General features: G+C 43.6%; 1 protein-coding gene across 2 annotated transcripts in view; it reads left to right on the top strand.

Annotated features, from left to right (window-relative positions):
• The window catches only part of LOC126409088 (tensin-3-like), a 43,505-nt gene that overhangs the window by 14,760 nt on the left and 6,396 nt on the right, over positions 1-22,349 (top strand). Inside the window, exons 7-18 of one of the 2 annotated variants that reach the window (XM_050074990.1) lie at positions 1,332-1,444; positions 1,915-1,975; positions 2,165-2,240; positions 2,325-2,454; positions 2,695-2,760; positions 4,552-4,653; positions 10,636-11,814; positions 16,677-16,834; positions 16,920-17,052; positions 17,174-17,257; positions 21,287-21,419; positions 21,690-22,252. In XM_050074990.1, coding sequence (XP_049930947.1) covers positions 1,332-1,444; positions 1,915-1,975; positions 2,165-2,240; positions 2,325-2,454; positions 2,695-2,760; positions 4,552-4,653; positions 10,636-11,814; positions 16,677-16,834; positions 16,920-17,052; positions 17,174-17,257; positions 21,287-21,419; positions 21,690-22,252 — 2,798 coding nt within the window. The remainder of the gene's footprint in view (positions 1-1,331; positions 1,445-1,914; positions 1,976-2,164; positions 2,241-2,324; positions 2,455-2,694; positions 2,761-4,551; positions 4,654-10,635; positions 11,815-16,676; positions 16,835-16,919; positions 17,053-17,173; positions 17,258-21,286; positions 21,420-21,689; positions 22,253-22,349) is intronic. The other variant, XM_050074992.1, reaches the window with a different exon arrangement.

The following is a 22,349-nucleotide window of genomic DNA, read 5'->3' as shown; positions in this document are numbered from 1 at the left end:
AACACACCCATTAAACACTTAATAGCAACAATTTCATAAGTACACAAATCAGCTTCACTATAACTCGCAGCATTCACAGACAAAGCACTTGTCTTTATCTGGACACATTTACCCCACAGAAACAACATGCTAATATTTTTAGCACAAGCCTATGGCATTTTACATTGTGTAAATTAGCCTAGCAGCTAGCAGACTTTTCCTCTACTCATATGAAGTCAGGGACAACAGCGACATTTAACAAATTCGGCTCCATTACAACTCATAAGTTTCACTGACAAAATAACTGTCTCATACTAAACATGTTTTCCAAACATATATAACATGCTAACGTTATTAGCACAACCCCAAGGTATTTTACATTGTATAAATTAGCCTAGGGACTAGCGGAGATTTCCTCTGCTCAAATGAAGCCAGGATAAATCACACACAAGACTTAAAATGCTATTTTTGTGGAGGCTTCACAATTTGTTGTTTCTTATCTGTGAAATTAAAGTAAATAAAAGCTTCGTTTCCACTGAGGGAAATGATTTCAGCTTATGCAGAGCCTATGCCGTAGGTACAGTGTCCTACAAAGCACATTTCATTTGAAGCCTAACTTCGTTAACATTAAATATTGTCTTAAAGGAACAGTTTGACATCTTGGGAGATGTGCTTATTCACTTTCTTGCCGAGAGCTAGATGAGAAGTTCAATACCAGTCTCATGTCTGGACATTAAATCTGAAGCTACAACTAGCAGCTGATTAGCTTATCTTAGTATAAAGACTGGGGAAGGGGGAAACAGCTAGCTCCCAGATTATGAAGCTAACCAGCTGCTGCTAAGCTTCATATTCAGCGGACATATTCAAGACATGAGAGTGGTTTTGATGTTCTCATCTAACTCTGTAGAGAATAAGAATATTTTCAACTGTTGTGAAGTCTGAGAAAATAACCCTGATGATGTCATAGCGATGTCATCAGGGTTATCTCAGTTTTGGTTTGGAGGTTACAGTTTTTAATGAAGTGTCTGAGTTATAAACTAAACGCTACAGTTCGAAAGATGTGGATATTTGCCAAGCAGGGTAAAATAACATCATCAAGTTGCGTTATGGGAAGTGTAGTATCTAGTGTTTGTGGAGCTTGACCCATACTAGGGATTAAAAGGCTGCATATCTTGGCCCTGTTTTGCACTTTTTGCTTCGGAATATGCCTTTAACACAAACACAAAAAAATACAGTCTAAAAGTTACTGTTGTTAAATATCAGATTAAAAAAGTAAACAATACCCTTGGATCTTTAGCATGTTACAAGCGTCCTGCGTATTATTTACATCCACCTCTTTGCTCTCATGTCAGGTATGTTTGGATCCTCAACAGTCTTCTAAGTGGATCCATGAAGATCAATGCCTCTCCCTTGTTCCTGCACTGCATCATCCTCCACGGGATCCCAAACTTCGACGCCACAGGAGGTTAAACTCATATTGTTTACCACTACACACAGCTGCACCTCCCAATGAAAACACAGTCGCTGCCACCATGACGGCATAAAAGAACCCAGACACGACCACATCAGAGCTGGAGCAGTAAACACGATGGCGACTTATCTATACTTTATATATTTTTTCCAACACACATGCATGCTCAGACAGATAGAGGCACTTACATATAGAGAACTGAGGAGAAGAACTTCTTTATAGGTTCCCAGTAAACCCATGGGAACTCACACCCATGTTTGCATGTAAATTGCTGTTTTCGCTAATTCCACTAAAACAACAAAGGTCTCCGTCACATCATGGAGCTGAAATCCCTTTCTCACAACAGCAGCTTATCACACTTGGTGTGGGCAAAACAATCTGACTACCTATCTTGCTTCAGGCTACTAAAGATCATGCTATCAGAGCCATATTATTGATCTGATAATTTATCTTTTTCTCTGCAGTATGTCGTCCATACATCAAGGTTTACCAGGGAATGCAAGCAGTGTATTCATCTGGAATCTAGTAAGTAGCGCTCACATGTGGTGCAGTAATTTGTTTACCTCAAAGAATATTGGAATACATCAAAGCAATTTCCTGTTTTACTTACTTTAATGTTGATTTTAACTCCGAGTTGCTGCTTTCTGTAAATGTTTGTGACTGCTTCCAAACTCTGGCTCACTTTGACTCACTTTTCCGTTGTTTTCGTTCCAGTCACATCGGTCCCAGCCACAGAGACCGTGTATGCATCACACTGGAGCCGGCCCAGCTTCTAAAAGGAGACATCATGGTAGGAAAAAAAACACAAGATGCCTTCTGTGAGTTTCTAACATCACTATTTAGATTGTTTTAATCACAACATTTTTATTTCCAGATTAAATGCTATCACAAGAGTGACGTAACTTCAGAGCGTGAAGTTATTTTCCGGCTGCAGTTCCACACGGGAGCAGTGCAGGGCTACAACCTGATGTTTGAAAAAGAAGACATGGAGACTGCCAACAAAGGTAGAGCTGAAAAAAAAAAAGGCAGGTCTCAACGTGCTAGTTTACGGCGACTCCTCTGCTTCTCGCTGCATCTGCAGGGCTCAGTCTGGACTTAATTTAGCCTTGGCACTTTGAGACCAATAATCTTGTTTTCCCAAACATGTTACGTGTACTGAGAGAATCCTGTTCGCAGGCACCACCATTCATCCTTCCTCTTCTGAATGGCCACACTAATGGCATTCCTGTGTGCTTACATTCCAGATCCCAGATTTCCAGATTATGGCAAAGTGGAGCTGGTGTTCTCAGAGGGACCAGAGAAGATCCCAGGTAGATTCCTAACTCTTGAGTTTTTCTCAGGAGTTTCTCTCTACAGGGAGAGGTAGTTGGAAAAGCAGATGCAGAGCTTTCTCAGTTTTCCCCGTGGTGTTGTCCTGTGCTCCGTTCCTCCCCCTCTGCCCCCCCGGTGAGAAGGGATGTGGAATGCTGCAGAGGGGAAATGTAGTGTGAAGTGTGTGCTGACAGAGAGGTAAAGAAGCACAGCATGGGCTGCCCCAGAGCCCCACAGGAGTGAAAGTATTGCTGCATTTCCACTGCACGGAACAGGACAACTGGACTCACCCTGTTTTGGTTTTCCATTGGCAAAAGTTGTGCATAGTACCAGGTAGTGTGTTTTGGTATTATCTCTGTTGAGGTTCCAACGAGCTGAGCTGATACTAAAAGGAGTCAAGACACTGATTGGTCAGAGAGATCGTTACTAGACATGGGACATCCTGCACAAACACTTTAAAACTGTTCCACCCACAAAACTACATACACTATGCCACACAATTTACAAAGCGCATACATCATTGCAGATAAGAGGATGTGGCGTTTATCATGTTGGAGATGATGGCATGGTAGTTTCACTCAGAGTAGCTGTGGCGACTAGCTGAGGATCTTGCCTATGCTGAGGGGGCACAATCTGCAGTGGAAAACAAAAGAGAAAAAGACCTAGTACCAAAAGCGAGTCGAGTGGAGCTGAACTAAACCATGCAGTGGATATGAGGCATATGCTGTGTGGGTCTCTGTATGTGTCATATGTTGCATTTATTTGCTTCAGTGTCTATTAAATACAATTCCTGTAGCATAGTTAAAATACTTTGGCAGCATGTGATGGTCTTTTGATCAGAAATGTGATATTTCCGGTCATTGTTGTCCCCCAGCAATGTGATGTAGATATGATTTCCATCTACAGCAACAAGGGTAAAAAATAAAACTTGTTTGGACTTGGTTATTATCTCATGATTTAACAGCTCGATATCACTCTCACATCTGTGCGGTGAATACGAAGCTACAGCCAGGAGAAAGTTTGCTTAGCTTTGTATTAAGATTGGAAGCAGGGAAAACAGCTAGCCTGGCTCTGTCCCAAGGTAAAAAAAACAAAACAAAAAAAACCCCCAAAAACACCTCCAAAGTGCTTTAATTCAAACTACACATTGTTTGTCTAATCCTTACCAAAAAAACCTGTAAAAATGACTTTTTGCTTACGTTTGGACAAAGGCAGGCTAGCTGTTCCTCCATTTTTCCAGTCTTTGTGCTAAGCTAAGCTAAGCTAAGCTAACACATCTGCTGGTTGTAGCATCATATTTAGCATACAGACATATGAAAGGTGTTTTAGTTTAGTTTATTAGTTTGTTAGACTGTTGAACCAGAGCAAGCTACATAGCTAATTTTTCAATAGAGATCAATACAGACAGTACAGTACAAACAATTAAAAGCATAACAATTTGCAATGGGAACATTTTGCAAATTTACAGACAGTACATCACATATAAAACAGCTGATTCCATACAAAAGGAAGCAAATAAGCATATTTCCCAAACTCTTCCTTTAAGTCTTTTATATTGGAAAATCTATTGAAAATATGAGGGAAACATTTGCTTTTAAGTAGTAAGATTAGTTGATAATCAGGACTGGGTGATAAGAAGATCATACAGTGCTATAACACAGCTCCTCTGAAAGTTTATAATATGAAATTATTGCCCAACCCTTAATATGTAACCCATCCCTCGAGCCATGACAGATGTTACAATGGCCAAGATACAGAATCTAAAATAATGCTGTTTTTTTTGGGTCCAGGTGCAGACAGGTGGCAAAATGGGGCGGATGTTATCGTGGACTACAACACGGCAGATCCTCTAATCCGCTGGGACTCCTATCAGAACCTCTGTGATGGTGAAGGTACTGTTACTAATCTGCTGCATTAGTCACCACATGACTCACAAGACATGATAACAACGCCAAGATCTGCCTAATGAATCAGACTCCACCTGACTGAAAATACCAGTGGCTGTTTTATGAATGGATCAAGTATGCTTAGGGTGTTACTGTTTGGTATTCGGTGTGTTCCTTCTGTTTCACAAACACACACACACACAAGCTCTCTTTTTCTCTCAGGGAGTTAACACAGCGTGACAGGTCAAGTGCTCGATGTTACTGAGGGACTGCAGTGTGATTGCATTAACATGCGCACACGTTCACCGCTAACTTCGTTTACGTTGCGCCGCTAACGGGAGTTATTACTCATCGACCCCAGGCGGGCAGGCCCTGTGGAAACGAGACTATATTTTGGTGAGGGAAGGAAAAAGAAGCCAAAAATGTACCTTGATGTAAATGCAGTATGATGGGCATGACAAGCAGAGTTGTTTCTGTGTGATGGATAGGGAGGAGTGTTGTTGTATGTAGGGAATGCAGGGTTCAGAGGAAGAGCAATTAGTTCTCAAGAGATTTCTATTTTGTTGTTTCATCAAATGAATAGGCATGCTTTAACCATCCCACACACACACACACACACACACACATAGGCTCACACTCAGAGCCACCCTGTCGGGGCGTCCCGTCCTAGCTGTGGTTGTTGCTTTCCACTCAACCACAGAATTCACAACAACCTCCCAGAATAGAGCGACGTGGTGGTAGCATTAAAACACAGATCCACCCTTTCCCAGGATTCATTGAGTGTTTTTATAAGCGCAGTTCAGCTTGATGAAAATGAGCTGGCTCTTTTTATTTTCATTTGAAATACCCCAACATGTCCATATATACTTTTACGTGCACCTCTGGGAATGCAATAAAGAAGCAGAACGCTCAAATTTAAGAATTCATCAAAGCAAAGCGGAGACATTAACAAAGGGGCAATTTTTCCTCTTGCCTTGATTCTGAAGCATTCATGTGGGATATTTACAGCCTTGTTTTCTCATGTAAACACTACATCTGAGACGGGAGATGAGGAGCTTTGTTGGAATTCTGCATCTACTTACCAGCAGTCCTCCAACAGAGCCAGTCTGACTCTGAGGGGCTGTCACTCAGAGGAAGTCTAAAAAAAAGTTTGCCACCGTAGTGCTAAGGTTGTGAAAAGAAAACCTCATTTACTTCAATGGATTTTGGTCAATTGTTTATCCCCACGTGTGAATGGAGAATTTTAAAAGACTGTTTATCCAGAAAGCTTGTTTGCTTTAGTTTACTGTCAAAGGAGGTTGTTGTCTTTGTGTAGCTCGGCTAACAGCTGACTGCAGACATGAATATTCGATAGGGAAGATTAAAATGTGAAGTGCTGAATGGTAAACTGCTAGTGTTATATAGCCATGCAGATAGTTCGTGAAACAATATAGACGGGTGGAATTAATTTGTGGGGCTTAAAGCACTGAAAACTGATATTTAAAAAAAAAAGTAAACACCAACATTTCTTTCCAGAAAAGGTCTGGAGTAATCTGGGTCTCAACGGCTTTCATAGATACTGTTTCTCTGGTAGAATGTAGTTCCAGTGAAAACAGTTCACAGCAGCAAACATTTGATATCTCAGTTATACAAAAAAATACAAAACTCAAAAAATTACAGGCCATAATAAAAATAAATAGGAGACCCGGAGTCTCATTTTTAAACAAGGCCTAAAAGAGGCTCAGGCCACTGCCCACGGAAAAGTTGTGATCTATTAAAACAGACTTGATGGGAGAAACTTTGACACATGCTTATTTTGGAGACATTGGCGACACAGATGGTGAGGTGGAAGCCTGATTGTAGACATTGTCGAGTATTTCTTGGCGCCTGGCATTTTCAACTTTTGTCTGTACATACATTTTTAGTATGGATCCTATGCATTGTTTTATAAATGAGACCGCTGGAGTTAAGTGAGGAAGGGCATTGTAATTAATAGGAAAACCCCCAATTCATGGTCCTGGCGAGACCTCTGTTGGAAGAACATAATCTAATCTTAAGTGCTATATCGTAGGCAACTGGACTTGAGCTCTTAGTTTCGGAGTCGACTCTGAAACTGAGAGCTCACATGTGACCCCTACGACTCTGCAAGGGTTCACACCCACACAGGGTTTAAAGCCTGCAACTCCGTACCAGTCATTTAGAACTGAAGAAGCGTCTTGGATGAGATGCGAAACATCTTCAAGCAACGCAAGCAAGTCCAGTTGCCTACGATATAGCACTTATGATTACCATGACCTGGATGACTGAGAATCTTGACCGACAACATAATCTAATATTCTGGGACCCCAGAAATGAAATTATAAAAAGCATCAGTGTGGTTGTTAGGTGCGCGTGGCCTGACGGAACTTTTTAGTAGGGCCTGACCGATACAGATTTTTTGGGGCCGATTCTGATATTATGGAATAAAAAAAATCCGATAACCGATTAAATTTTTATGTTTTTCAATTTAAAAAAAACCCTGAAATACCTGCTTTTGATGGCTTAAATATAGTTCAAACACTCGTTACAAAGATATAAATTGAAGGAAGAACATTTTACTATTTTCAAATACTTTATTATCAGAAATTGTGTGGAACAAGCAGCATATGAACAATTTGAACACAAAATAAATCAAAAATATGATGTGCAAAAAGGCAGTAAACCTCTGGGAAATAAAATAATCATGCAAAGTCTATATGAATTAAGACATTCACATGTATGTTCACAGTACCAGAGTTCTTCTTATTATTGCCAATTTAACAGAGGTAGGTTTAACACCATATGCCCTGCATTTTTATTAGTGATGAAAATATAAGTGTTAACATCGGTGTCAATCGGCCAACTTTTGGCCTAGAAAGCATTTGTTCATGGTCTTTCATTAAGGACTTTGCAATAACTGGAGAAGTGTAATGCTCACTCCTACCCTTATAGGTGTGGGGGGAAAAAAGTACAGCATAGTATTGCAATAGTTTTGTGTGGCAATATCATATCGTCTCACATAGCTAAAACAGATGTTGACAAAGTTTTTCTCTAGTGACATAATTTGCAGTTTGAAAAAGGTAATAAATTGCAATATATTTTACGGCAACATATTTAAAATCTCAATAAGAATGTATCGTGACTTAAGTATTGTGATAATATCGTATTGTGGATCCTCTGGTGATTCCCACCCTGAATATCTCTTCATATAAAATACTAAATTCCAACCCAAGGCCAACTGTGAATGCCTCAGTGAGAGGAACAATCATCCCCATGTTCTGTGATAGTGCTCCAGCTATTGAGGCTTCCGGTCAGATATACTGCAGATGTGTTGTATCCCAATGATAAAACACTGTATCACACCAGTACTTCTCCTCTATTTAATCTCCTTGGCATGAGCTAGGGATGACTGGACTGTAGTTGTCAATGAAATAAACTGTGCATAAAAGTTAGACAAGGGAAGATAACAAAATCTATGGTGTACCTGGAGTAACTGAGATTCCTCTGCAAGGTACTCAAATTTTTTGTAAATTTAAAATTAAATGTACTATATCTCAAAACTTTCTACCAATAGGGGCATATGAGAAAATGTATATGATGGAGTTTTCCCTCCATACACTCTATATGTACACTATGTCCTGTACAAAGTGCACACAGAACTTTATGAGATAATAATTCCCAGAGGGCTGTCGTCTACACATCGGAGGCACATGTAGAAGCTTGGGCGGAAGAACATGGGGATGATGATCATCATTATGCATCCGACTCACGGTTTTGGCATCCAGGAGGTGCGGGATGGTAGTAACTGAGAAGGAATGGGAAGGGTTAGGTAATTGCATATCTATACACAACCAGATCTCCTCCTGCGATACGAGAGCAGCTTGAGGAACGGTTCTGGTTTCGCCGCTCTCTGCACTGTAATTGGTGGATTATTCAGGGACTGACCATACCACAACAGCCAACATGATGAATGCTCGATATAAATGCTTTGACTGGTTTTCGTAAGCTAAGAACATACTTGGTTAACCATTCTTGGGTTTGTTAACACCAGTGTAAACCCAATAGGTGAAACAGTTTTTAAAACAATTGTTGAACCCCATAATTGAGTTTAGGGCACATCTGTTTTTTTTTGCTGATATTGTTCATGAGGACGGCAGGCATGCAATTTCATGACACACAAGAGTGAGAGAAAAACAACTTGGCTGCTGCTTCCAGAGCTCCAAGTACAAGGCAAGGATTGCTTTAATTAAAAAGTGTCTTTTTACAGAGTGAAAAAGTCTGGAGCTGCAGGAATGTTGTTTTCTTTCTCTGATCCTCTGTGGGCCGCCCTCTCTTTTTCTTTCTTTCCCTCTTTTATCCCCCCTTCGCTCCCCAGTGGGGTAGTCCCCTAATGCAGGGCAAGAGGTCGGGTTACTGCTTCCCTCCAGCCCGCCTCCTACCCTTAGTCCCGCCTCACTTGTTTACATTCCTCTGCCCTTATTTGGAGATCTCAAGGTCCCCCCTTGTGTGGAGTGCAAACACTCTCACCTTCTCAGCAGAGGAAGAAAGCAGGGGCCAACTTATTCCTACTCGTGATTTGACCCTGACCATTATCTGCTGGTTAGAAGCCATGACTGCTCTCGTGTGTCTGTGTTGCCTCTCCTCTGCAAGTTGTGTTTTACTGGAGACTGGGATTGTCTTGTGCGCATACCTGGTAGTGGCAGCGAAGGTAAGAGACTTTTCTTCTTGAGACAGATGGGTGGCCGTGAGGGGGAGGGAGGCAGGAGGATGACAGGGTTGACAGAGAGAGGAAAAAGATGGCCAGCACTGAGAAACACTGAGAGGGTAAACATCTGTCCCTAAAACCTGCTCGCACCTTGCCAGAAGGAATGTTGCGAGAGGGATTTGTTGGGAACCTCCTGGTGGGATTGACCTGCATGGAGGCCTGAGTTGAGGCCGTCAAGGCCGGATGCAGGTTCAACTCGTGTGTTTGTGCAAGCAAGGAGGGGGGCAAGCTATACATACAGACAGGAGCGTTTGGAGAGGGGGAGGAGGGGGAGCTTTTATCATGCGTGTCTGGTATTCAGATCCTCCAGTCATGGTTTGACTGAAAGGCAAGTACTTAAGGCGGCAGATTGAGGGAGACGCGTAGGAGTCATGTTCCAGCTCTCTTTTGTTGAGGAGAGAGTGACAGTGAAACAGCGAGCTTTACTTACTTGGCAACGCTGCTCACACGCACTCCTTCTCCAGCCCTCGTTTTGCGTGAGTCCAGGCTTTACTTGATTTTGCTTGTTTTCCTTTGTGATGGATTTGACTCTGCCTTCCAAAATTGACTGACTTCTGTGACTTTTCATTCACTTCTGGGGATTAAGGAGGTTGTTTGGACATATGCTGGGGGTCAGGGGGCAGGTGAGAGCGAGTAGGGGGCTTAATCACAGCAGGGTGAGGAATGCAGGGGTCAGACCCTGAAGATCCACAGCCGTCTGACTCTTGTAGCAGCATACAGGAGACTTAACATCTATTATATAACCTGAGCATGAGGAACACCTTTGTCTACATCGCACGCTGCATACACTAGCACCTTGGCAGTTCACCTTGTAGCCTGGTGGGAGCTGTTATGGCAAGAGGAATATATTTCCTTGAGTAATAATTTAGGTATTTTTCCAACACATCCAATTAGATGATCTGTTTGACATGTTGATTCACATATTTTTCTCTGTCACTGTACTAATATCCTAGTTATTTGTAGTCTGTTTGCTTTGTACTGTCTGGAATGTTGTCTTTGTGGGGTGAGGTGTGACTGCGAGTGTTTGAGCTTTTGTCTATAACAGATTCTGAATGATGGAGGTTATGGGGTGACGTGACTGTGCATGTTAACCGAGTCTTGTTTTGTCTGTGGTTTTGTGCCGCTTGTGTTCGTGTGAGTCTCTGCCATCTGTCTGTGTGTCTCTGTGTGTACGTGAGTCCATACCAGCTGACTGTATGAAGCGCTGCATCTCTTCTATTTTGCAGCGCCACGCTCTCAAGGCCTAACCCAGGACAAAGCGGCTACAAAGAGGAGCCCCGGCGGAGGAGAGGCGACGCTGGGCCGAGGGGCCCGCACAACCTCCGCCACCTCCAGCCCTGACCACAGCGACCACGCCCTCTCTGTCAGCAGCGACTCGGGCCTGTCCAGCACTTCTCTGTGGGCAGACAGACCCACGCCTGTGCCCGCCACCACCATCAGGCCTAACCAGGGCCCCAGCCAGCAGGAGAAGGTCCAACTGAAGCGCCTTTTAAGTGGCTTTGGTCTTGAGGACCCCTCACTGGGGGAGATGGGTGATCAAGGCCCCAGAGTGGGCATCCAGCACACAGTCCCAGCGCAAGTGCACATCAACGGAGACCCCAGACCCCGAGAGAGGGAAACGGACATCCTAGATGATGAGGTCATTACGGGTCATGATCTGCACAGTGTGGACAGCTTAGGGACCTTGTCGTCCTCCTGCCACAAGAGCAGCCAGAACTCCCTGCTGTCAGATGGTTTCGGTAGTCCTGGAGGAGAGGAGCAGCAAAGCCAAAGCCAGCACCACCTCCACCACCCTGCGCCCCCTCCTCTGGAGGAGTATGAGAGAGGCTATGCTGAGGCAAGAAGGGGCTGTATGAGCTCCAGGAGCAACTCCGTGGCCTCCGCTAATCCCAGTTGTGCCCCCATGCCCAAGCAGCACGTCTACAGACAGGGAAGCTATTCCACACAGTCCTGGGTTCGCCAGCAGCAAATGGTCGCCGCACAACAGTTTATCTACATGCCCGAGGATGGAAACGATACAGAGAGATACCCAGGGAACAAGCAAGGAGGCAGTTCCCCCAAAGCAAGCCTGCCCTCTGAACCACAGGGCCCTACCAGGGACATGACAACAGATGCTCTTAGGAACACGGCGCCCCACAAGGAACAGGCGACGATAAACAATAACAACAACAACAAACGTGACGAGGAGTTCAAATCTCTAACGAAAGACATTGACAACTCCATCGACCAGCTCAACCAGCTAATCATGGACCTGGATCCCTCATTCATGCCGGTGGCGAGCCAAAGCAGCATCAAGAGGAACGGCGGGACGCACGTGAACGGCTCAGTCTCCAAATGCCCGAACGGCATCAATCTAAGATTCAACGATAATAATGCAGCAAGCCTGAAAAACACACAGCAGACAGGTAAGACCGTCAGACAGTCTGGGTGTGGTGGTGATGATGTGGTGTGGTCTGGAAGTGTGGTCGTGAGGAGAAATGTGCGACAGTCATCATGAAAGCGGTGAAGTTGTTTTGCTAGAAATAAACAGGGCAGAGATGCAAGTAATAAAACAACTTTAATTAATGTGAGGAAGATTCCAAAACAAAGTAGTGTCTCTCCAACAGCATCAGCTTCCCTTCCCCTTCGCTGCAGAGTTAGCTCAACAAAGCACTCCTCCTCTCCCTCTCCCTCCTGGCGTGTTTTAGTGGCAGAAATAGCAGGGTTGTTGCCAGGTTTTCAGATGTTTTCAGTATGATTCTGAGGAAAGAGCGCCGTCCAGACTTGTCTGTATAGCTATCTGACTAGAGGATCAGTACGGTACACGCAGCGAGGGAGAGCAGCTGTCATCGACCTCTGTGAACATTGCCGTCTCTCAGTGTTTGATTATAGAGGTTGCATACTGAGGAATACAGATATTTACCAAATCAAAGTCCGTAACGTTGTGTTTCCAGTGGAACTTCCCACAGACTGACTGCTTGTTGTTGTGTGTAGAAGAAGTTTGGAGAATTGCGTTAAACACACGCAGCATTTCTTTCATTTAATGTCAGTCATCTTTAATAGATGCTGTCTGTGTTGTTGTTTTATGTTCTCATAATTTTTAATTGTCTCATTTGATTATTGTTGTTTGGTTTGTTGTGCAGACAGAGGTTATGCAACAAAGCTGATATCTACCAAAATTATTTCGACGTTGTTCATGGTGAAACTGATTCCAGGAGCCGATTCAAGGATGCAGTCTATGAGCTCAAAACACTGTAAAAGAATTCCCATTGCTTGTTTAAATGATTCTGTGTCTGCTACCAGCAAGATTTAAAATGTTAGAGAAATTTCAAGCTTACAAAATTCCCCTCTGACCAATTTTTTATATCAGATTTGGCTCACCCTCACAGGTTATCAAGTTCAGCACTATAGACTTGAAAATATTCATACAACCTCTTTTTTTTCATTCTTTAGCTAAAAACCACTGAGGCATTGAAAATGCACAAAGCTGCGTGGGTGTTAGCAGCGCATGAATCACACTCCAGCATGTACATGTGGTTGCAGGGGGCACAAGATGGGGAGGCCTGAGGAATTTCCAAGGGAGGAACAAGTGAGGCCGGAGGCAATGTTTTTTCCATGCGATTCCAACGGTGTACCTGTCTGTGCAAATCAACTACACAGAAGCGTCATTCCAAGAAACAAATGCTGAAGGCTATAACTTTTTGCTAATTTGCAAATAACCTACAGGAAGTAGTGGATTGTTTTTAATGTAGGTCTTTCATCTGTTTGCACCGGTGATGATTGGAGCAATGGCTCGGGGACATTCTGCCCAGCTGTGTTATTACATGAAATCGGAGGAAAAAGCTGTTTATCATAAAGCAAGGCTGGTGAAATTATATTGATTTTATGAATGATTCATGTGGACTGTTGAAAGCAATTCAATCTGCAGTGATGCTTTTTGGCTTAAATTTGCATTCAGTATCAATGTAACTAGACCAGTCATGCTTTTCCTGCTGGCATCCTCGCATCATCGCACCATGCCTCCATGCTGTCATTGTTTTTGCTGTGAAGAAAAAGAGAACATGGAGATGGATGAGGACAGTTAATATATCATAATGTGTCAAGGGGACTGGTGCTGACTAACAGCAACTGATGAGAGGCGACTCTATACTCAGGAAGGTTGGAGGTGCTCTCCACCTGAGGCTAAAGTTAAGCTTGCAGAAGAAATTTGGTGCATTGCAAAAGTCTTCATATTTTATATCTTCAGTAACTGTATGACTTTTAGGAGGCAGTGAAATTTTAGTTGTATTTTTTATTGGATTGTTTAACAGTTACCATGCATTTGATCAAACAACATCAGGGCACAAGACCCATAAACATAGTGTTTGTAAAATGCACCTGCAGCCCCTGTTAATGTTAATAGCAGTACTCATTTGATAAATTATTTTAGTGAATGCAGTTAATGGAATACTTGACACATTAAGGAGTTAATCATGGATGCAAAAGTGCTGTAAGTGCCAATATAAACTCAAAGAGGACCTTCTATGCTTCCATATTTTCTTTCATATAGATCAGTGGTTCCCAACTGGTGGGTCACGGGTCCATTCTGAATGGACCACATGTGACGTACAGTGAATTTCCAGCACAGAGTTTTTATTTTGAAGTGCCGTTTCCTGCTGTAGAGTGAGTGAGAAACACACAGCAAACTAGCTTGAAACAGGGCCAAACGCAAGTATGATGCTGAATATATTAAATTCTGTGGACCTTGAACTAATGACTAAGGACAAATCTGGACCCTGTGGTTGAACCAGTTGGGAACCACTGGTATAGATAATATTAAAGTGTCGGATATTCATATTAAACGTGTCACAGTTTCACATGATGAGGTATGTGAAAGTAATCCCAGTAAACAAAAACCTTGACAATTTGTGACAGATTTCTTTATGTCATCTCCGCAAGTGACATAGCCTACACTGCTACATGTAGCTACATGCTAAGATCAGGGAAACATGTAATCTTGGTTGCTGATGTTGTTGATTTCTCTAGAACATGTCCAGTTGTGAAGATTTTATTGGTGATTTTTTTGTGGTAGAACATGCTGCCATACTCTGTGACCGTCATTCCCTCGGTGCAAGCACACTGCTACATGTAGCCACATGCTAACATCACAAAATCATGTTATCCTGGTTGCTTTTGTTGTTTCTTTCACTCCGATTTTGGATCATATTCCTGCTGGTACATGTCCAGTTGTAACGACTCTGGTTTAGAAGCAATTATAGGTGATTTTTCTTGGTAGAAAGTAATGCTGTACATTGTTTCAGTCATTCTTGTGGTTGCAACATCAGTGCAGAGACAGCACGATATGGAAGTCCTGGAAACGCTGACCAGTTAGAGCAGGCTGTGCTCTATCAGGTGGTGGGTTTAAGAGACAGGTGGTGAAAAGCAACTTAGACAGAGGGCCAGTAAAGATGCTCTAGTACAGACGGTGTGAGGAAAATAGTTTTTTGAGCACTGAAGCATGTGTATGTTAGTATGAACCTTAAAATGAACATATTAGGTCCCCTGTAAAGCAGTCCTGCTCACTGATATGCAACAGCCTGATACAACTAGGGGCCTTTAAGGAGAGCCACTTCAGTGGAAATATCTCTGTTGCCTCACAATACTGTATTTATCCTCATACTGCCCAACCCTTCTCTTGAGGGTATATTAGGTTACAGAAATGATGGCGCTGAATGTGACTCATCAGAGAGAAAGAGAGTTTGTCTCCACCATTCAGAGCCACGCTTGCCTGTCTTTATGACTGTGTCTTATACCTCTTGTATAAAATCTTAAAAAAAAAAAAATGTAAGCACTGTGATGCATGCTCTGAGAATCTCTGCCATGCATGCACATTACTGTCTGTGTCATCCATACTTGCCCCAGACAAAGTGAGTAATGATCCCCCGGCATTAACACTTCTGCACCATTAGCATTCTTCAGGGCTGAGAGGTCAGAGCTAGCTGGGAGGGCTCAAATTAACACCCTGGTGCTGAGTGGCAGCACTCTTCAGAGTCGTCACAACATTGACCCCACACATACACACACACACACTCCACACCATCGAGCCCACCAGCCAGACCCCTGGCATTCCTCAGCTGTCCTCTCAAAACAGGACTGCAGGCAGGACGCCGGGGTTGGCAGTGTGGTGCTGTGACTTTATGGACGCACTAAATTCAGATGTCATCAAGAGAGTAGTCATTGAAGTAGCCACACCAGTTTACCTCATTTGTTTACATCAACATGTGAATTGAAATTAGCATGATTGTCAGAGCACACGATTCGATTTAGTGCAGTGCAGTAAAACAGAATTATAATTAATGAACTGAGCTGAATGATATTATGATGATATGATCTTGTATGTGTGTTACTAAGAGTGTAGTGGAACATATTTAATTGTCTTGAATATCAGTTTGATGTCCTCACTGTGACTTTGAATACATTTGTCATTGATATCAGAAAATACCTGTTAATATTGTGATCACTTTTTCAACCATGTTTCCCAACCCTAGCCTGTGACTTAAAGGGACAGTTCACCTCGAAATCAGAGATACATATTTTTCCTGTCACCTGTAGTGCTATTTATCAATCTGTACAGGTTTGGTGTGTAAAATCTCAAAATAAATGGCGTCCTCCTTGGCTGGGCTGTAACATCAGCTAATGTTTACATCAGGTTTACATCTCGTAGATGCACGCTTCCCTCTGCGCGGTGGTACAGTTGAAAGGTGTAGTTAAGTCGAAAGAAAATAGTTCCTACACAAAACTGCCCACAACAAGGCTTGTGGATTATCCTGAGCAACTGGGTCATGATTTCCGGAAAGAGACATTGCTGTTGAATTTTTCAAATGTGTTTTTTCGCCACTTTGAGCACCACAAGCTGAGTGCCATCTAGCTCCAATATATTTAAGAAAAGGCAGACATCTCTATGGCCGATATCTCAACACTTGGCAACTCATACCAAAACAATCTAGTTGATAAATAGCACCACAGGTAAGAGGAAAAATATCTTAAAACTTCAATTAAAAACTTAGTCCCTTTTACTAGCCTGGTGTGACTACACGTTTTTTTTTTTGGTTTTGGGGTGAACTATCCCTTTAATTCTAGAGTCAATGGACATTTAAAGTACCTTGTCCAGAAGAAAATGCAGTGTTGGTTCAAAGTGCTGGCATTTTCCTTTCACCGTCAACTAATTTACTTCCTTGAAATGAGTGCTGCCTGTAAATCTGTTACCGTTTAATGACGTGCTTGCTCCTGTCTATCTATGTGTATCCAGCTGTCCAGTCCAGTGAAGGGCGCGTGGGTGTCACGCGGAATCTGAGCCGCCAAGGAAGCGATGTCACGGATCACCCAGGCTTCTGTAACTCAGGGTGGAGTGGGCCAGAGGAGTACAGGGGTCAGCGGACGTACTCCCCCTGTGTGCCACAGTCTCAGGTAAATACAGCGTTTATAGAGCTTTCACATTAATGAATCATCATATCTTGTGTGTTTGGTCACATGTATGTGTTGTTTGTTACAGCACCCCATGTTGTACAGGACTGACAGTACTGACTACAGGGCCCAGGGCCAAGACATGGACAGCGGTGTCGAGGCCGGGAGTGACATGACTCCACCCACTCCCGCCTTCCCCATCTCTCCACCAACACCTTATGGTAAGTACCGTCTGTTTCCTGTCTCATTGTAAATAGGTTTCTTTTATCATTTGATTTTGCATGTACTTGTGACTCATTTGTGAGGTTTGATTAAATGTTCCCGTCTCCTTTGTGTTTTCAGTCAAAACTATGTCAGAATTTACTCACCTCAGGCAAACAACAGCTCCAAGCATGCAGTCTCACGGAGGCTACAGAACAGACCACGGTAGGTTCACATGTATGTATAACAGATGAATCTGTTGTGGTGATTCTTCAGTCTGAGGGAAGAACGCGGCCTTTCTCTGTGAACTTAAAAGCAGTGTTTAAGAATAGACACTGGAAAACAGAGCAGTGGTATAGAAGACAATTCTCCATGTAATTTGATGGTATATATTTAAAATGCAGAAATGTCATTCCATTGTGAACTAAAAATACTGATCTTGTGACCTTTTTCTTTGTCTGGATTTGAGACACCTTATCATAGGAAGTTAAACAGTTGACCAAGTTACAAAAAAACCCCTTTAAGACTGTTTCCTTTGTGCAACACTCCGAACATCCCCCCGAGCTTCTTTTAACTTTGCGTTTTTCCACTCAACCAATTAAAGCTAGTGAGTGACAAAAAGACAAGCTGTGAGTGTGAGGTAATTGCGAGCGTCTTCTTTCATGTGTGCCCTGTGACTGCATGTTTGGATCCTCTATCTCATTAGAACGCAGCTCTTTCAGGTCCCTCTTGCTTTACCTAATAATGGTGACATTGTTTGTGGAATTTCAGCGGTTTTGAGACTGAGGCCGAAAACAAAGACATCTCATAAATGCGAAAAGCAAGGGAGATTCCTGAACAGTCTCTGCCCTTTCTGTTTGGTTTTTGGAGAATGTCTGCGTGGTCACGGCCCAGGGAGAGAACTTTTTTTTAGACATAGCAGTGTTGTTCTTTAGATTAACACTGAGTCTGTTTTGTTTCCTTTTGTGTGGATGGTTTTCTGTATGGTGTTTATCTGAGGTGGAACACGCCCCGGCTATAAGATTGTCAGAGATGGGAAGAGTTGTGTATTTATAGCTTTTTGAAGCACTAGCATTTGAAGACTTTGATGTAAATTCCAAAATCCTTTGATTTTTTGGATTTTTTTGTGTTGTTTACTCAATGTTACAAGATATAATGTATCATAGAACTGATCATGTAATTGATTAAGCACCTGTCCATTTAAATTAATGGGTATCTTTGGTATTTTTCAACCTTGGGTCATGCTTTCATTGTCAATTTACATCCCATAAAAGTGCTTATTTTTGCAGCTGACAGGTTCAGACTGGTATTTTCAGATTGGTATTAATGTGGCAAGAGTCTGACAACATTATGGAAAGGATTCCTACAGAGATAGACCTTTTTGTTAAAGGTAGGATTTTCCAGTTGCTGTTTGTAAACACACATTCAAATTTGGCCCCTCCTATCAGGCTCAACTCTCCTGGGTGTACGGAGCCCGGAGGTACGGAAGAAGGCTTCACAGAAGAGGTTCAGGCAAGGCTCACGCTGGTGCACACTCGGACACGCTTGGGCACGGCACCTGCGCTCTCTCATTGGCTGGGGAAATCTCCGCCCAGAAGCGGTCCGAGCTCACAAAAACATCAAAATACAGTTAAATGGCAGGAGCTCTGCAAACAGAGTCACCACCACACATGAGTAGAAGCCCATAGGTGATGATTAAGCAGGATTTCATTTGTATATGTCTATATTTTGTTTTGTTTGAAAATCCTCCAGATCCTACCTTTAAAGTAAGATCCTTTTGGTTCAACCAGACACGGCTTCAAAATTGCGATTGCCACCAGACTCCATTTCAATAAGCAGTAATTGTATTATCACAAAACACACTTTATTGAAACAGACAAAAAAAAAACCCCACAAAAAACATCTTGGTTCATCTTCCCACAGTTTCAAGAATCACTGCCTCTGGTTTGGTTGAAATAAACCCTTAATTCACTTAGTTAGATGTAAAAATAGGCCGGCTCTATACACAGGCAAGCTGCGAGCGTTTAGACACACAGAGTCGGATTGGCGAGTTGATCCATCCATCCATCTTCTAACCGCTTCATCCTCTTGAGGGTCGCCGGGGGGCTGGAGCCTATCCCAGCTGACATTGGGCGAGAGGCAGGGTACACCCTGGACAGGTCGCCAGACTATCACAGGGCTGACACATAGAGACAGACAACCATTCATGCTCACATTCACACCTACAGACAATTTAGAGTTATCAATTAACTTAATCCCCAATCTGCATGTCTTTGGACTGTGGGAGGAAGCCAGAGTGCCCGGAGAGAACCCACGCTGACACGGGGAGAACATGCAAACTCCGCACAGAGGGCCCTCTTGCTGTGAGGCGACAGTGCTAAACACCACACCACCGTGCTGTCTGCGAGTTGATCCAAGGTGCCCAATTTTCCGGTAGTCATATTGGCGGAACCTTTTTAGTTTAAAAAGGACGAGGCGCCCTTCCGCCAGTGGAGGGGCTATTGATGACTTGTGGGAGGAGCTGTTGATGACGCCGCACGTGCGATCGTCTGGCGGTGGATAAACAGCAAACAGCTGATAGCAGGAATTAGCGAGCAGCTAGTAGCAAGAGGGAAATGCAAACCTGACAGACACTGTAAAGATGAGCAACTGGGGAGACAATGAATTGCGCGCCCTCCTTGCCCTCGCAAATGAAGAGGCCATTAACAGTCAGATGACGGGGACGGTGAGGAATGGGCCGACTTACAAGAGAATCGCTGAAGGACTGACCAGCCGTGGCTTCCCTTGGAGTACGTCACTGTTTACGTCACATGCTGAGCTACATGTTTTGTTACTTGCTCACGCCCCCCATTGCCCCGAAAAAGGCGCATTCTGTATAAACAAAAGTAGGTAGGCGGCAGTTTGCTACACTCCCCGGTTTTGTTTTTATACTGCCAATGCTGAAAAAAGACTGATTGAGCTTTCCTGCAAATTTGCACAATTCCTATTTAAAAAGGGCTATTGCTTCATTATCTGTAACTGCTTATCCCAGCTGACACTGGGTGAGAGGCGATGTGTACCCCCGACAGGTCACCAGACTATCACAGAGCTGACACATAGAGACAGACAACATTCACACTCACATTCACACCTACGGCTAATTTAGAGTCCCCAATTAAACTAACGTGCGTGTCTTTGGACTGTGGGAGGAAGCCGGAGAACCTGGAGAAAACCCACACTGACACTGGGAGAACATGCAAACTCTGGGGGAGTCTGGGGGAATTGGTGGTGGTGATTTCGAGGCTGTCCCTGGTTAAACAAAAAGGATCTTACTCGTATACATAAGGTTCTATCTCTGTAGGGATCCTCTCCATGTTTTCAGGCACTTAGAATTATCATCTGAACACACAAAGACTCTGAAGACAAACCATGGGACAATAGGGTCCCCGTTGACAAAGCTACCCATTAAGTTAGCTGTGTTTTATTTGGCATGTTTTTGGCTCAGTGTTATCACAGAAGATTGTACGTGTCTGTAACCACCTATACACACATAGATAATCTCTCCACACTTCACTTTTCCTCTCATTTCCATTCCACTCTGACCTCTTACAGACTTGTTGCTATAGTGATCTACAGCATGCCTAAAGGTTGTAGGGCCTGGGAGCAGATTTGTGCCCATGCTGTGCCTCTTACTACCTCAGACACCCAGGCAAGAATCACCACATTCAGTCCCGCCACATCTCCATGGTTACTGTTGGTCAGGAGGCATGACACAAAACACTTTTCTTCTCCCATGAAAGTGTCTCTGTGTACACAGAGGGGAAATAGGGACAAGAACAAACCAGCAACTCTTTTGGCTTTACACCTCTTGAAGTAACCCAGAGAGAACTTCGCTGTGAAGCAGAGGTTGGAACATGAGCTTTTAGATTCGGGGCTGTCGGTGTCTCCGGGCTATGATTGATGAAGCATTTAGATAGTTATGTTGAAGGGCTTTTCATTTCTAGCTTCGGTGGAGTCTGATTTGTTGACTCCGTGGGTTGTGGCAGGGGTAAGTGGTGATTGGGTTTGAATGATGGCTGGGTTCAAGGCCATGTGGACCGTTTTTATTTCATTTCAACTCCAGTATTGATTGTTTGAAACTGGACAGGATTCAGAGCTGTATCCCGAGGGATTTTGCATTATACAGTTCTACTTATCGTAGCATTTTGTTCATGCTTATTTTAGTTTTTAAAGTCTGTTTCGACTCACTCTCTGTAATTCTTTTCTCTCACACAGATCCCCGGGGATATCCAGAGATGATCAGTCATGTTGGAGTTGACGGTTTACCAGACTCCTCCATCAACTGCCACAGGGCGCTAAGTGCTACACACTCTGCCTCAATGGTTGGGACCCTTAAGTGGACAGACAGGTAAAGATCTGTCCTATCCAGAACCTCTGAGACGCATTCACCATTTTTTTTAGCCCCAGTGGTTCAGTGCCAGCGGATGAAAGAATTAGTGGCACCAACAGTTTATCTTGATGCACCTCCTGAAGTTGGATGCACATGTGCATTAGTTAGCATTTTCTTTTATAGATTTTATGGATGTTTGATTAAAATCTGTTTTACATTTGAATAGGAACTTGACTAATCTTTGTTGACTCCATGTTTATGACGTTTATTTGTTTCTGATAACTTCAGTTCATCCACAAACCAACCCTGGCCAGAGCATCCCGTCCTGAGCCGCCACTCGTCCCTGAGCAGCTACCCCTCTACCAGACAACCACCGCCGCACTCCATGTCACTGGACTATGGCCACCACTCTCCTCCCCTGCACCACCCCCACATCCACCCAGCCCCCAACGCCCACAGCTCACCCCGAAGCAGCCAGCGAAGCTGCATGGCTCGCTACGCTCTCAGCCATAGTCCCGCTCAAAGCTTTGACGAGCAGGATGACTCAGGTCTCGGCTATGGCACAGACTGTCCAAACACCAACTCTAATCTGCTGGGGAATGGAGGCATGGATAGGGAACTTTTGGCCTCCATGGAAGGGCAGAATCAGTTGCAGCTGCCCCAGATGCTGCAACCCCCACTTCTGCCTGAGAAGAAGAGGACATCAGATGGAGAGCATTCGCTGGGAACAGCGTCTCCAGCCCTCAGTGGGTTCTCGAGTCCCCACAGTGGGAGCTCCCTGAGTATCCCCTTCCCCAACGTTTTGCCTGACCTCTCAGTTCAGATGCTGGGCACTGCCTCACCCCTGCCAGGTAAACTTAAGTCCCCGTGTGAAGCTAATGTCCTCATCTGTATCACATGGCTTGTTCAGCCCACTCAAGCGAGTACTGTACTGACTGTTTGGCTGAT

Source organism: Epinephelus moara, chromosome 21 (assembly GCF_006386435.1).
Source record: "Epinephelus moara isolate mb chromosome 21, YSFRI_EMoa_1.0, whole genome shotgun sequence".
NCBI lineage: Eukaryota > Metazoa > Chordata > Actinopteri > Perciformes > Serranidae > Epinephelus > Epinephelus moara.
This window is presented reverse-complemented; position numbering and strand designations above follow the sequence as displayed.